Consider the following 15,932-nt stretch of genomic DNA (forward strand, 5'->3'; position numbering starts at 1 on the left):
TTTGGTTCTGATTATTTTTCTCATCCATGGATCCTTTCGTTGGGTTTTCTTTTTTCATTGTTGGCACATTTGGTTGCTGCGTGCTTTCTGTCTTTGATTTCTCATCGCTCCTTATTTTTCTGTATTTCTGTATCTTTTACTTTGAATCAGTTATGAATCTGTGGAGCATTTTTTTCCCTTGGTTTTTTTTCAATCATTCTTTTTGCCTCTCCCATTCTGAATCATACAAACAATTGTACTTGCTTTTGTAATATTTACAAAATTTACTGACCAATTTTCTTCTCTGGTCTCTCTGTTTTTCAACCATTTTTGTTGATTTTTATGTTTGATTTTGATTTTAAAATTTAAGAAACAGTTGAACGGAGTGCAGGAGTCACAAGATCCCTACCCGTCACTGGCTCCTCATACAAGCCATTCTTTCCTACGAGACCCTATCAGTCCTGGACAACAGCTCCAATGACAGTGCCTGGACAAACCAAGTCAGGCTTGACTTCTTTGTCCAGTTCTTCTTCTAACACTCCATCGGCTTCTCCATTAAAGTCAATATGGTCTGTTTCTTCTCCGTCTCCAATCAAATCCACCTTAGGCGCTTCAACAACATCTTCAGTTAAATCCATTAGTGATGTGGCCTCGCCAATCCGATCCTTCCGGACAGTCTCTTCGCCAATAAAAACAGTTGTTTCACAGCCTCCCTACAATATCCAAGTCTCTCCTGGGTCACTCGTTAGAGCTCCCACAATAACTGAGGCTACTGTCTCTCCTTTAAAAGGGCTGGCAGCCGGTTCAACCTTTTCCTCTCGGACCTCTCCGGTGACCACAGCCGGCTCCCTTTTGGAGAGGTCGTCAATTACCATGACACCCCCAGCATCCCCTAAGTCCAACATTAATATGTATTCTTCAACCTTGCCCTTTAAATCTATCATCACTTCTGCACCACCACTGGTATCTTCCCCTTTAAAGTCCGTGGTGTCTCCCGCTAAATCGGCAGTCGATGCTGTTTCCTCCACCAAAGTGATGGTGGCATCCTCTCTCTCTTCTCCTGTGAAACATATGACTGGGCATGCAGAGGTAGCATTAGTTAATGGGTCTATTTCACCTCTGAAGTATCCATCCTCTTCAGCTTTAATTAATGGAGCCAAAGCCTCAGCCACAGCCACGCTACAAGAAAAAATCTCTGCGGCCACAAACTCCATTAGCTGTGGTGTTAGTGCAGCCACTGATACGGTTGAGAAGGTGTTTTCTACCACAACCGCCATGCCCTTCTCCCCACTCAGGTCATTTGTGTCTTCAGCGCCATCTGCTTTTCAGTCTATAAGAAGTCCTTCCGTGAGTGCACTGTATACATCCCTGGGGTCATCGATATCAGCAACTACCTCATCAGTAACTTCATCAACAATCACCGTACCCGTATACTCTGTAGTCAATGTTTTGTCAGAACCAGCACTAAAGAAGCTTCCAGACTCCACCTCGATTACAAAATCCGCAGCTGCCCTCCTATCACCCATTAAAACATTGACTCCAGAGACACGTCCTCAGTCCCACTTCCACCAGGCATCATCCCCGATTAAGTCATCCTTGTTCCTCGCGCCCTCTGCTCTTAAACTGTCCACGCCATCTTCTTTATCTTCAAGTCAGGAGATCCTAAAAGATGTAGCTGAGATGAAGGAGGATCTAATAAGAATGACCGCTATCCTGCAGACAGATGTGGCCGAGGAAAAACCTTTCCAACCGGAACCAACCAGAGAGGGGAGAATCGATGATGAAGAACCCTTTAAGATTGTTGAGAAAGTCAAGGAAGACCTAGTCAAAGTTAGTGAGATACTTAAGAAGGATGTGTGTGTAGAAAGCAAAGGTTCATCCATAGCTTCCAAAAATGACAAAGGACAATCTCCTGAAGATGACTGGACGGAGTTTAGTTCAGAAGAAATAAAGGAAGCCAGACAGCAAGCTGTTCTGTGCCCTCTTGCATCCACATCAGAAAAGGTCCAGATGAAAGCAAAAACTATGTCTGAAAAGGATTACAACTTGACCAAAGTAATTGATTACTTAACAAATGATATTGGGAGTAGCTCATTAACAAATTTGAAGTACAAGCTTGAGGATGCAAAGAAAGATGGTGAAGAGAGGCAGAAAAGAATTTTAAAGCCAGCAATAGCTTTGCAGGAGCACAAACTTAAGATGCCTCCCGCCTCCATGAGGCCTTCCACCTCAGAAAAAGAGTTGTGCAAAATTGCAGATTCCTTCTACGGAACTGACACTATTTTGGAATCTCCCGATGACTTTTCTCAGCACGACCAAGATAAAAGCCCCTTATCAGATAGCGGCTTTGAAACGAGAAGCGAGAAGACACCTTCTGCCCCACAGAGTGCAGAAAGCACGGGTCCCAAGCCACTTTTTCATGAAGTTCCCATCCCTCCGGTCATTACAGAAACAAGAACAGAAGTGGTTCACGTGATCCGTAGCTATGAGCCTTCTTCGGGAGAGATCACCGATGCCCAAGAACGGCCCCTGTCGCCCAAACCCTCGCCACCCTTTATGGAGCTGGAGCCAAAGCCCACCACTTCTAGTATTAAAGAGAAAGTCAAAGTATTTCAGATGAAAGCCAATGGAGAAGAGGAAGACCGTAACCGGGCAACGGGCAAAGGCGTCCGCGTCAAAGAAGAAACTCACATAACCACTACCACGCGGATGGTGTACCATTCACCTCCGGGTAGCGAAGGCAACTCAGAAAGAATTGAAGAAACCATGTCTGTCCATGACATCATGAAAGCCTTTCAGTCTGGGCGGGACCCGTCCAAAGAACTGGCAGGTCTGTTTGAGCATAAGTCTGCCGTGTCACCAGATGTGCACAAGTCTGCTGCTGAGAGCCCACCCCAGCATGCAGAGAGGGACAGCCCAATGAAACCCAAGCTGGAGCGTATAATAGAAGTCCACATCGAAAAAGGTAACCAAGCCGAACCCACCGAAGTCATTATTAGAGAGACCAAAAAGCATCCAGAAAAGGAAATGTTTGTGTATCAGAAAGACTTATCTCGGGGTGATATTAGCCTAAGAGATTTTCTGCCTGAGAAACACGAGGCTTCTCCTGGTTCGGAGGAACGGGGTCCCCTGGAGGAAGAAGAGTTAGCTGCAGAGGATTCCCTGCCTTCGTACCTGGAGTCTTCGAGAGTGAGCACTCCCGTGTCCCAGGAAGAAGACAGCCGCCCTAGTTCTGCCCAACTCATGTCTGATGACTCTTACAGAACGTCGAAGCTCTTGAGTCAGCACTCCACAGAATACCGCGATGATGAGTTGTCAGAACTAAGAGGGGAGTCTTACAGGTTTGCTGAGAAAATGCTTCTCTCAGAAAAGATAGATGCGTCTCACTCTGACACTGAGGAGTCGGTTACAGACCGTGCTGTACCCGTTAGTGTGGGTTTACAGGGGTCTGATAAGCGATCCAGAGACAAAGTAGCCCCTGCCCCTAAGAGAGAGATTCTCTCCAAAATCTACAAAGATGTTTCTGAAAATGGTCTAGGTAAAATATCCAAAGATGAGCATTTTGATAAAGTGACAGTGTTGCACTACTCTGGAGATGTTAGTAGCCCAAAACATGCCATGTGGATGCGATTTACTGAGGACAGATTAGACAGAGGTAGAGAAAAGTTGCTATATGAAGACAGGGTGGACAGGACCGTTAAGGAGGCAGAAGAGAAACTGACAGAAGTGTCCCAGTTTTTTCGTGACAAAACAGAAAAGTTGAATGATGAGCTGCAGTCTCCTGAGAAAAAGGCCCGGCCCCAGAATGTCAAGGATGCCCCTTCTTCCCAAAGCTCAGCCAGCAGCAGCCCTGAGAAGTTACCGCTGACTGAGTCGTTGACGTCCAGTGATGACTGGACTAAAGTGAGGCAGCCTGGACGTGATGGGAAAGGCATGCCTAAGGCTGAGGAGGAAAAAACTGCCAGTCTGCCCAGCAGTCCCGAGCGGAAGCTCCTGTCCAAGCAGACTGAGGACAGCACACTGCCAGGGGAACCCAGAGGAGGTGTTCCACAGAGCAAAGCTTCTGAAGCTGGCTTCCAGCTCAAACAGTCCAAACTCAGTTCCATCCGGTTGAAATTTGAACAGAGCACCCATCCAAAAAGTAAAGACATATCTCAAGAAGAAAAAAAGCTGGATGGCCCATCCAAAATTCCAATTAAAAAAATGCAGGAAAGCAAGCTACCCGTTCACCAAGTGTATGGTAGAGAAAGGCCGCAGAAGGCAGTGGGTCCTGCAGATGGGTGCGCATCTTTGCAAAGGGAACTACCGGTAATGAAAGGAGACCAGACCCAGAACGGTGAAGTGGTTGTAGATGATGCTGGTTCTGCCGATGTTGAGAAACCAAGAACTGAAATGTCAAGTAAATCAGTACCTGCACATTATTCTGAGCAGCAGTCCAAAGACTTGGCATATAGCATGAGCTCAGACTTGGCAACTAAGGGTCCATGGGACAAAAAGATTTTTAGGACATGGGAAAGTCCAGGGGCTACTAACCATAAGGCACAGAAAGAAAAACTCTCACACGTACTTGTTCACGATGTGAAAGAAAATCATGTTGACCACCCAGAGAATCAGGGTCTTGAGCCAAAGAGTGAGTTGATCTCTGTGTCAGAGAGAGAACACCAGTTGTTAACAAATGGAGCTCACTCCGAAATTAAGGAAGTGACTGTAAAATCTCCATCCAAAAAGGTTTTATATAGGGAGTTTGTGGTTAAAGAAGGGGCACGCACCACCGACGCTGGTGACCAGACACCCCAGAAAAGCGAAGGCACAGCCGTGTCACACATCCCAGTCCGAATTGCCGAGGAGGGGAAAATGTTATCATCCTCTGCCATTCCCGACGGTTTCTGTGACCAGTCCAAATTTCCCCAATATGAACTGTCCCCCAAATTGCCCCAGTCCAGTTTGAGTAAAGAGACATTTGAGAGCCATCAGCTCAATTCTGTAGAAGAGGAAAAGGTCACCTATTCGGAGATCAGCAAAATCTCCAAGCATCATAGTTATGTAGGGTTGTGTCCTCCCCTGGAGGAAACTGAGACCTCGCCTACCAAATCTCCTGATTCCTTAGAATTTAGTCCAGGCAAGGAGTCTCCCTCCAGTGATTTATTTGACCACAGTCCTATGGATGGATTGGAAAAGGCCGCACCATTAGCAGAGACAGAGGGAGGGAAGGAGATAAAGACTTTGCCCGTTTATGTTAGTTTTGTCCAAGTAGGAAAACAATATGAAAAGGAAATACAACAAGGAAGTGTAAAGAGAATAGTAAGTCAGGAATGTAAGACAGTTCAAGAGACCAGGGGGGCATTCTTTACCACCAGACAGCAGAAACAGCCCCCCTCTCCCCAGGGGAGCCCAGAAGATGACACTCTAGAGCAAGTGTCCTTCTTAGACAGTTCTGGGAAGAGCCCTTTAACCCCAGAAACACCCAGCTCAGAGGAAGTGAGTTATGAATTTACTTCTAAGACACCTGACTCACTCATAGCTTATATACCAGGCAAACCCAGCCCAATCCCTGAGGTTTCTGAGGAGTCAGAGGAGGAGGAGCAGGTTAAGTCTACTTCCCTAAAACAAATGGCAGCCATTGACCTGGAAACGTCCAACGCTCTGAACAAAGACTCTCCCAAAAGGTCCAAAGGTAACAGAGTTGCCTATATCGAGTTTCCGCCTCCCCCTCCATTGGATGCAGACCAGGCAGAGCCAGATAAGAAGTCCTCTTATTCCCCCGAGAGGGAGGTAGAAATGATGGAAGTCAGTCTACAGGACGAGCATGACAAATACCAGCTGGCCGAGCCCGTCATCCGAGTGCAGCCCCCTTCTCCCATTCCTCCCGGGGCAGATGTCAGTGACTCTAGTGATGATGAATCCATCTACCAACCAGTCCCGATCAAAAAGTACACTTTCAAACTAAAGGATGTGGAAGATGATCAAAAAGAGGGTTCCAAATCCAAAAGTTCTGAAAAGACACCCACCCTGAGAGAGTCAGGAAGTAATGGCCCTAGAAAGGAAAACGAACTTGACATCGGCCTTGACTCACCACAGAATGAAGTAGTACAGAACGGGAATAATGACCAGTCCATCACTGAGTGTTCCATCGCCACCACGGCAGAATTCTCTCATGACACAGACGCAACCGAAATTGATTCTCTTGATGGCTATGATCTTCAAGACGAAGATGACGGCCTCACGGAGAGTGATTCTAAGCTCCCAAGTCAGGCCATTGACATCAAAAAAGATGTGTGGAATACCGAGGGTATTTTAAAGCCAGCTGACCGTTCTTTTAGTCAAAGTAAGCTTGAAGTGATTGAGGAGGAGGAGGGGAAGGTAGGGTTTGAGGAAGAAAAGCTGCTCTCCAAAGGCTCAGCATCAGAAAAGACTCCTGATAAAACCGAGCAGAAGTCAGGGACCCAGTTTTTCACATTGGAAGGCAGACATCCCGATAGATCTGTGTTTCCAGATACCTATTTCAGCTACAAGGTAGATGAAGAATTTGCGACCCCTTTCAAGACAGTAGCCACCAAAAGTCTAGATTTTGATCCTTGGTCTAATAACCGAGGTGATGATGAAGTGTTTGAGACAAAATCAAGGGAAGATGAATCAAAACCATTTGGTCTGGTGGTAGAAGACCGTTCTCAAGCCACGACCCCAGATACCACCCCAGCCAGAACGCCAACTGATGAAAGTACCCCAACTAGTGAACCCAACCCCTTCCCATTTCACGAAGGAAAGATGTTTGAGATGACTCGCAGTGGCGCAATTGACATGAGCAAGAGGGATTTTGTTGAAGAGAGGCTCCAATTTTTCCAGATTGGTGAGCATACTTCTGAAGGGAAGTCAGGGGACAAGGGGGAAGGGGATAAAACCATGGGCACTGCCATCACACAGCCACAGTCAGGGGACACTACAGTAGAAACAGACCTAGAGAGAAAAGTAGAGGCCACCGCAGTTGAACACAAACCCACCATTCAGCCCAGTGGAGAGTGTCAGGAGGCAGCACTCAGTAGTAGCCCACCGGAGAAGCCACCGGCGGTGGCCAACGCTTCCAAAGTGGACCCCAAGCTGCGCACGCCAATCAAAATGGGGATTTCCGCTTCCACCATGACCATGAAGAAAGATGGCTCCGGAGAAGGGACAGAGAAAGTAGAAGCTATGCTTTCCAGTGGTCAGGGCTTAGAAAATGAAACCGTAACAGTGATTCCAAGTGCAGCAAATAGCCAGAGAGACTATAGGCCAAAAGAAAAGCATGATTTTCAAAAAGATAATTTTAATAACAACAACAATTTGGATTCATCCACTATGCAGACAGATAATATTGCCAGTAACGTAGTGCTCCCAGACCATTCCATAGCCACTTGTACCACTGAGAAAGCTAACCCACTCAAAGGCTCTTCAGGGGCGCTTCAAGGACACTGTCTAAAAGAGACACAGGAAGTAACTGAAGAACAGAAAAAGAAAAAAGAATCAGTAGGGCTTAGGCCAAAATCCAAACTGCCCATAAAAGCCACCTCCTCCAAAGATGCCTTCCCGCCAAAACCCATCCCCAACAAGGCAGTGGGTAAAATGAGGCAAGTTAGCAAGCCCGAGAGAGCCAGAACCCTTAATTCGTCTCCATGTCTAGAAGTTAGGTCCAGGATTCCAATAAAAAACCCACCCAGAGAGAACCTAGCGTTAGTCAGAGAAACAGGCACCAAGCCAAAACCGGGCCAGCTAGAAAGAGGCAAGATCAAGCAGCTTCCTTCCAAATTACCAGTAAAGGTAAGATCTGCCTGTGTGGCCACGACCACAGTGAAAGTCAGGAAAACCCAGCTCAGGGAAGTATGTAAACATTCGATTGAATATTTTAAGGGAATTAGTGGTGAGACGTTAAAGCTCGTGGACCGCCTGTCTGAGGAAGACAAAAAGACGCAGCCCGAGGGGTCCGATGACGAAGACAGTACGTCCAGAAATACATCCTCCTCAGAAGTGCCTCGGGTTTGCCCACCTCCCATTACACGGAAGTCCGCTAGAGATAAGAGAAAGGAGGCAGCGTCCTTAAAATCAAAGAATGGAAAAGCCGGCAGTGAGAGAAGGACTGGTGAGGATGAAGGGAGGCAGGTTTCTGGAGCGCTTTTGGCTCTCGTCCTGGAGATCCAGCCTAGTCTGTAAAACTTTCCCACTTGTTGATGCTAGTGCATGACCTGTCGTGATTGCCTGTGGAGTGAATTAACTGTAGTGTTCATTGTCCTTGTCATCTGTCTGTGCTGTCCTAGAGAATCTTCTTTCTTCCTTTTTCTGAACGAACGCTGCACCGTAGACAGCTAGGGAAGCATGCTGAAACCCATTGGTGTCATTCAACGCTTTACGTTGGGCTCTAACGAACACGACTCTCTGTTGGAGGAGAGGAACGACCGAGGGTTGAACTGCCCGCGTTAGTGTCTTCACCAATATGAGGTCTAGAATTGTCATAACCGTTTGTAGCAAACTCATGAGCATGTTTAACTCCATTATCCAACATCCATTTAGTCGGACACTTGGCCTTACGCAGGTGGAAACATAACAAACTATGTCAAAAAAAATTATAAAAATTTAAAAAGAATTTGTGTAGGTAATTAGGATACATTTGAGTTTCAGCAATAGCCCCTCTGTAAAACCCAAGTACTTCTGAAGCACAATTTTCCAACATGATGTCTTTCTCTATGAGTATATTAACTAAGAAATTGTACATCGCAGGTCCACAAAGTCCATGTGAACGGACAGACATCAGGATGGCTATTGTAGCTGATCATCTGGGGCTCAGCTGGACAGGTGAGTGCTCGCCCACCTATGCAGAAAGAATGGCAAACCTTCCTCTCCTGCTCCCTACAAATCAGAGCAGGTGGGAAGCAATGCAGAGCGTTATTCTAAGTGCTACCAAATTCTCTGTATGCTATCATACTTTCTTTTTTTTTTTTTGTCTGATACCAGGGAAACGATAGCAAATTATTTTTAGGAATTGGTGATCAAGAAATTTTAATTAGGTGAACCTCCTCTTAATTCTGTTGGTGTGTAGTGAGCTAGCTCTCTCACTCCTCTGTGCCAAAAAGGGAAGAAACCTGGATAATGCAAAACAGCTGCCAGTCATGCAGAAATGTGCAAAAGAATATATATGTATTTGGCTTATGGAACACAGTCCAAGATGCGTACGCGTACATAGAGCTGCCCCTTATGGAACACTATAGAGCATCTTAAGGCTCAACAAGCCCTCATGTTGTCTCATTTGGTCCTCGTAACAGCTCTGTGAGGTAGGTGCTAATATTTTCCTCATTTTATGGATGAGGGAACTGAGAATGAGAAAGATTGAGAGACTTGTCCCAGCTCACCCAGCTGATAAAGTGTTGGAAGTTAGGAAGACTTGAGTACAAATCCCGCCTCAGACATTTACAAGCTGTGTGCCAATGAACAAGTAACCTCTCTGAGTCTCAGTTTCCTCATCTGTAACATGGGGATATTAGTAGCATCTATCTCACAGAATTGTTTTGAAGATCAAATTATAATACGTGAAATCCCCAAAGTCTCAGTAGGACTAAGATTTTTGGGACACACTATATATGTAAAGTATACCAGGTGAAGTAAGTACCAGGTAAATATGAAATATGGTTATTGTTAAATAGTTAATGCAATGCAAAAAATTTTAGTGCCAATAGTGCTCATGATTGCGTGTACCCAGGAAAGTAATAGAATTTTGTATTGGGGGGGAAAGGAGGAGCCTCTTCTCGTAAGATCCATGGTAGCAAAGCCCTCATCTTAGCTAAACATTGTGTCTCCCCCAGCACCTTCCATGTTGTTCTGCCCTCAGTAGGTATATAGCAAATTCTATTAGATGAATAAATGAATCAGTGAGAGCGAAGCAAATGGCCTCCTGTTTTATGTAAAAATCCTAGATTATATTAGCATTTTTGATGTAGCTACTTTTCAGGTTTTGCTTAGTGATGATTACAGTTATATCCTGCAGGTGAGGACATAATTGCTTTGCTACCAAACTAAGGGGCTTAGGTTTAAACCCCAGGAGGGGAATTCAGTATTGCCAGACATTGCTGATATACGTCAGTTCTCTTATTTTCATTGTTGGTGCCTCTTAACAAACATTTGCAGAAGCATGTGATGAAGCCACGATGGGTGGTCTTCAAAGTCCTTTTGTTTTTCCTTTTGTTTTACAGAACTGGCGAGAGAGCTGAACTTTTCCGTGGATGAAATCAACCAAATCCGTGTAGAAAATCCAAACTCTTTAATTGCTCAGAGCTTCATGTTATTAAAAAAATGGGTTACCCGAGATGGAAAAAATGCGACAAGTATGATGAGATATATTATTTTACCTTTGACAACTCTCTTCCACTTAGTTTATGGGAAAATCATCCAAGCCAGTGGATAATCCTTTGGTCTGACATATTGAGACGTATTTGTGGAAGCTCGGTTCTAAGTTCCTAGTTCGACTTTTAGAGAGGCTTAAAGAGTGCGTGTGTGTGTGTGTGTGTGTGTGTGTGTGTGTGTGTGTGTGTATGTGATCACTTGAGACTTTTTATATCATGATTGTAACTTTATCCATGTCTGCTGAAGTTGAAAAATGGTGGCAGTTGCTGGATAACCAAGCAGTTGACAAAAACTCTGAGCCATTATTTAATAAGTTCTGGGTGGGCAAGGAGGGGAAGGATAGGGAGACAAAGAAGAATTCGCAATAGAAGACAGACATCACCTTGTTCACCGTGAGGCCAGGTATTTCTTGTGCTGCCATCCCACTATCTCCTCCATTCTTTTGGCTGTGCAGACAGCCAAATCAAAACAATGAGTTGTGAGTAATTTCCCTCGCATTTGCCTGGGTCAGTACAGTACTATAAGCAAGTACTGTAATTAAATTGTTACATATCAAACGTGAGACTAATTTTTTTTGGTATCTTGCCATCTTAAAAAGCAAAACTCGATTTAATATTTGATTAAATGACTTGTAACCAAAGAGAAGGAAGAATGGTTGGAAGTCTTGGCACTTTGTACCTGATCTCTAGGCTATCTATGCCATTCTTATCAAGTGCAGCTTACAGAGTACTCATCAGACCGTTGACCGTGTCCCTCCTCCCCTGGCCAGAGCTCTGAACCCTGTCATTGACAGCCTCTGTGATAGCAACTCAGACCTTGGGGGAGGCCACCTGAGAAGATATGAAGTAAACCTGATAAATGGGGGGGGGGAATGATGGCATTCAGGTTGTCCCCAGTCATCTTTTCATCCTTTTTTTTCCTCCTTTTCAGCTGATGCCTTAACTTCTGTCTTGACAAAAATTAACCGAATAGATATAGTGACCTTGCTGGAAGGACCAATATTTGATTATGGAAATATTTCTGGCACCAGGAGCTTTGCAGAAGAGAATAATGTTTTTCATGATCCTGTTGATGGTAATTGAATCTAATGTTTATTTAATCATTTAATTAATTTGAAAACTTGATAAGCCAAGAATAGTCCAAAAGAAACTGAGTTATGATTCTTTTGGTTGTTAATTTCTCATCTTCAGAGCATTTTTCCTGCTAGAATCACAACTGTAGGATGTTTGTTTGCATTGAAATATTGGGTTAAAACCTCAAAGAATGTTTATTTTTATGGAGCATGAAATATGAAAACCAAAGTATCTAACGTGTTACTTGATTTTTCAGAATATCTTGATTCTTAGGCTATAACCAAAGGCTGAGCTTCCAAAATAAGAAAATTCCATTAATGGTGGAGTAGCTAGTTTCCTGAAGATGCTTCACTTTGGCCATTTTAATTTGTTTTTTAAAAAAGTAATGAAAAAGTGCTATGTTAGTTCAGTTCTTGCTACATGAGCAATAAACTGGGTCAAAATGAAATAATTGCATAAACTCTTAACAGTAATAGTATGATTTCCTGGTACTAAGTAATATAGAGTGATATGAAAAACCACTTAGCACGGTGCTTGGCACATAGTAGACTCTTAATAAATATTGATTGATGGGTGAAAAAATGATACCATCATAACTGAATTTATTTGTATTTAAATAGTGCAGTCATTTTTATAGGCTGACTCAATACAGAGCCATTAAGACAGGCATATTCCTTTAATCATAAATTAAAGCAACAACATTTTCAATATGGTGGGCAAATTAGAAATTATTAATAATTTTCTCTGGATAGGCTACAGAGTATTTTCGTTACTGTAATCATTTGCATTACCAGGATTATCATACAATCACTCAGCCTTTAGCTGTTATTTTATTTCGAAATTACTTTATTTTATTTTCTTTTCTATTTGTATTTTTATTATATTTATATTTTACATCATTTTATTTTAAAATGCCTTTCATTTCAAAATAATTATTTAGTTATTATTTTATTTAGAAATAACTCTTGGTGTTAAAATATAGAGAGTGATTCGTTAAACGTCTTGTTTTACTGAAAGTGAGATTCTCTCAGCTTCATAAATTGAAATTCCTGTCTGTGTTAAATTAGCAAAAGGAAATGTGGAGCTTTTTCTTGGTGATGAGAGTTGGAAATAGAGTTGCTTTTTTTATCTGTGCCCAAAGTTTGAAAATGTATTTAATATATTTATATATACATATAATTATATTTAAATATATTTTAAATAAATATAAAAGCCTTTATTGAGAAAGAAGGAGAAAAGTGGATCAATGTCAATAATCTCTTTCCCCGATTTCAGATAGGCCGAGTGTGACTAACGAAATTCACTATCTCATGTTTTCTCTGTATGTTATGTGCTAAGGGATAACACACTCAAATTATTAGATGATATTCACTGTTTTCTAAAGGCAAAGGTGGATGTCAGATGTGAATCATGCGTTCGTCTCAGCATAATATCCATATGAGCAGTAATAATGGCAAGAATGGTTAATTTTCAAACTTAGAGTGAAGCCTCCCAACAATTCTGGCTTCAAGGGTCATATTCCATGAGGAAAACCCAAATGTGATATTAATTGAACCCCTTTGGATTGACCCAAGATGGACTTGTTCCATCAAATTTTCTATTAGAGCAATGTATAGTATTCCACGTTCTTGATTAGGAACTGAATGTTATAAGGCCTCTTATAACATTTTCACAATATCGTCAATCTGATTTCTTTAAAAAAAATTATTCACTCAGGTAAATTGGTGCCATCATATCTTTCTGGTCATTTCTGATGTCAGAGTCCTCAAGCATAATAAATAACTTTAGGTTAAGTTCAGGGAGTTTGGTTGCAACATATTTAATTATTCTTTTACAATTTACATTTTTTTTAACAATGTGGGTTTTCCTGAATCGTTTTTGTATAACTATCAGATAAATTTTGAAATGTATATACTTAGAAAAAAACAAACCATCAGTTACACCAAATGCTCACCACAAGCAGTAGCATTGTTTACATGGCAAAACGACTTAGATTTGGAATCATTTCCTGGGATTGTGCTTGCCTCCTTGGGCCAAATTTTCAGCCAGGCTTTAGTCTGAAAACAACCTTGTTCATAATCATCCCATGCATGTCTAGAGAGTTAATTGAATTTCTAGGAAGATACCAAATCAGTATTTGCGTCTGAGGCTGACTGAAAATTTAGCCCTTTGTCTCTGTGGGATGCTAATGGAAGAAATCAATGTGTTCTGTCTCCAGTTTGTTCTGTCTCTCCTCTGAAACCTCCCAGAGCTTCCTTTCCTCACCAAGACCAGACGGTTTTTGACCTTTCTCTGAGCTAAGGCAGAAAAAAAAGGCAATGTAGTCTTTCTAAAAGAGAAAACGATTTCTCCCTTTTGGGGCAAGTTGGTCAGATGTTCAGGGTCCAAACACTCCTTGGGTTTCCTAATGCTCATTGTGTGTGCTCAGACTAATCCTTGGCGAGTCAGTGCTCCCACGTTTTCATTGTTCATCTGTTTTTTTCTCTCTTTTGTTTGATCAGTGGTTCTGATTGTTCCCATGTCACCGAAATCACCTCAGTCGCCCAGATCTCCAGGAACTCCCTACTCACTCCAGTCCTCTCCTCCGTATAACTTTTCTGGGGCTGAAGTTTTCATGTAGAACCTTTCCAGTAGTTTCTGCTTTTCAATCCTTCTCCCATACTTTTCCCCTGTAGAGCTCCCTCTGCTTTTGCTTAGGAGTCCTGTAACCTTCACTGCTGGTGGTCCCAGCACCTAGGACAGTGCCAGACTTTTAGTGGGCACTTCAGTACATTCATTGGCTACCTTTAAATCATGTTATCTGTGCTGACTCTGACATTCATGTGAAGTAACTACTTTTTGAAAGAGGTAGAGTCCAGTGACATAGCCATGGTGTGGGATTTTTAAAACAGGATAACCAAGAAGCAGAAATACTTATTTGTAAAAATTGGTTGTCTTAAAATCTGCGCTATTCATTGCTCTTGCAAGGGAAAATTTGCATACCCCTAATAGAAAAAAAAATTGGGCCCCCAGAGTGTGGTGCTTATTAACAAGTTATCAGAAATTGACCACAATTACTCTTTCACTTACTGCCTCTGTGACCTTGGATAAGTCACTTCCTCTGGGCCTCAGTTTCCTCACTTGTAAAAGGAGGGATTTTGACTAACCAACCTCTAAAATCCCATCCAACTCAAAGTGTATGATCCAATGACTTTTTACTTAATTAATAGCATTTTTAATATATATTTTGCACTGGGTTCGGTTGGGGGTTTTTGTTGTTGTTCCATTAAATTCAACTAAGTTAGTGATTTTACTAACACCATTTTATCGACTCATCACGCATTTTCATACTTGATATAATTTGAGTCATTTTACGTCTGTTTTTGTTGTATCATGATTCATTCTGGTTCGTCCAAATGTACTGTCTTCCATAGGTTATCCTTCCCTTCAAGTGGAACTGGAAACCCCCAGTGGGTTGTACTACCTTCCACCCACCCCTTTCCAGCAAGATGATTATTTTAGTGATCTCTCTAGCGTAGAGTCACCCCTTAGAACTCCCAGTAGACTGAGTGACGGGCTAGTAACTTCCCAGGGAAATGTAGATGGCGCGGCAGAAGGACCTCCAGTTGTAACTGCAGAAGACACTTCATTAGAAGACAGCAGGCTGGACTTCTCGGCGCCTCGCCAAGGTGTTCCTGGAGGTGTGGATGTAGAGGGGAGCCAGCTGGAGGATGTTTGTCTGAGCGAGTATCCTCACCACCTCGGAAGCTTGGCTGGGGTCCACAAAGATGTTGAGCTCTCAAAGGAAATAGAAAAGACTAGCAAAGTAGAAATGAGGCTTAAGCAGCAAGAGAGAGGAAACTCTGGTCCTGAGGAGGAGATGACGGAAGAAAAACTGAAGTCTCTATTTGAGGACATTCAGCTGGAAGAAGGAATGGAGTCTGAGGAGATGACAGAAGAAAAGGTTCGGGCTCTGCTCAGAGGGGTAGAGCAAGTCGAACGGGAAATGTATTCAATTACAGGTTGGCAGAATGAGGCCTCCACGGGCAGCCCCGAGCCACCAATGCCGGGTCGCAGGATAGCTGGTGGGTTACTGGATCGACTGGATAACAGGTATGAATGTGCCCACGAGGGATGGGGAACGAGGCTTGGAACACTTAGAATAAGAGAAGTGATAAAAGTCGTTAGCTTTTCTTCCTAATGCAAAGCCCCCTTGGAGGCTCATTCCTGAACCTCATAAAGTTTCCAGACCCTAAAAGGCTCAGGAAGTTTGTTCCTCATGCTAAACGAGAGAAAGAAAATCTCCAAGTGAGAATTATGTTGGTACTTTTGCAGGATGCTGCAAAGGAATATGTGTGTGTGTGTGTGTGTGTGTGTGTGTGTGTGTGTGTGTGTGTGTTAACCTAGACTTTTCCCCTGGTTCTACAAAACCAGTGAAGTTTCCAGTACACAGACAGTGGTAGCTCTTGGGCCACACGTGCCTGGGAGGCGTCAAAGACAAAATCAGGATAGAATAGTTTCTTGTGGTGTTTTAAGTCC

The 15,932-nt window shown here is 43.1% G+C and overlaps 1 protein-coding gene across 8 annotated transcripts in view; it reads left to right on the forward strand.

The window, feature by feature from the left end:
• The window catches only part of ANK3 (ankyrin 3), a 568,906-nt gene that overhangs the window by 528,942 nt on the left and 24,032 nt on the right, over positions 1-15,932 (forward strand). For 7 of the 8 annotated variants that reach the window (XM_027840580.1, XM_027840579.1, XM_027840582.1 and 4 more), the window contains 4 exons: positions 8,725-8,799; positions 10,191-10,322; positions 11,272-11,415; positions 14,828-15,506. In XM_027840580.1, the coding sequence (XP_027696381.1) occupies positions 8,725-8,799; positions 10,191-10,322; positions 11,272-11,415; positions 14,828-15,506 (1,030 nt within the window). Of the gene's footprint in view, positions 1-355; positions 8,090-8,724; positions 8,800-10,190; positions 10,323-11,271; positions 11,416-14,827; positions 15,507-15,932 lie in introns of all 8 variants that reach the window. The other variant, XM_027840578.1, reaches the window with a different exon arrangement.

The sequence above is a fragment of the Vombatus ursinus genome, unplaced genomic scaffold (genome assembly GCF_900497805.2).
Source record: "Vombatus ursinus unplaced genomic scaffold, bare-nosed wombat genome assembly UNPS02014847.1, whole genome shotgun sequence".
Classification (NCBI taxonomy): Eukaryota; Metazoa; Chordata; class Mammalia; order Diprotodontia; family Vombatidae; genus Vombatus; species Vombatus ursinus.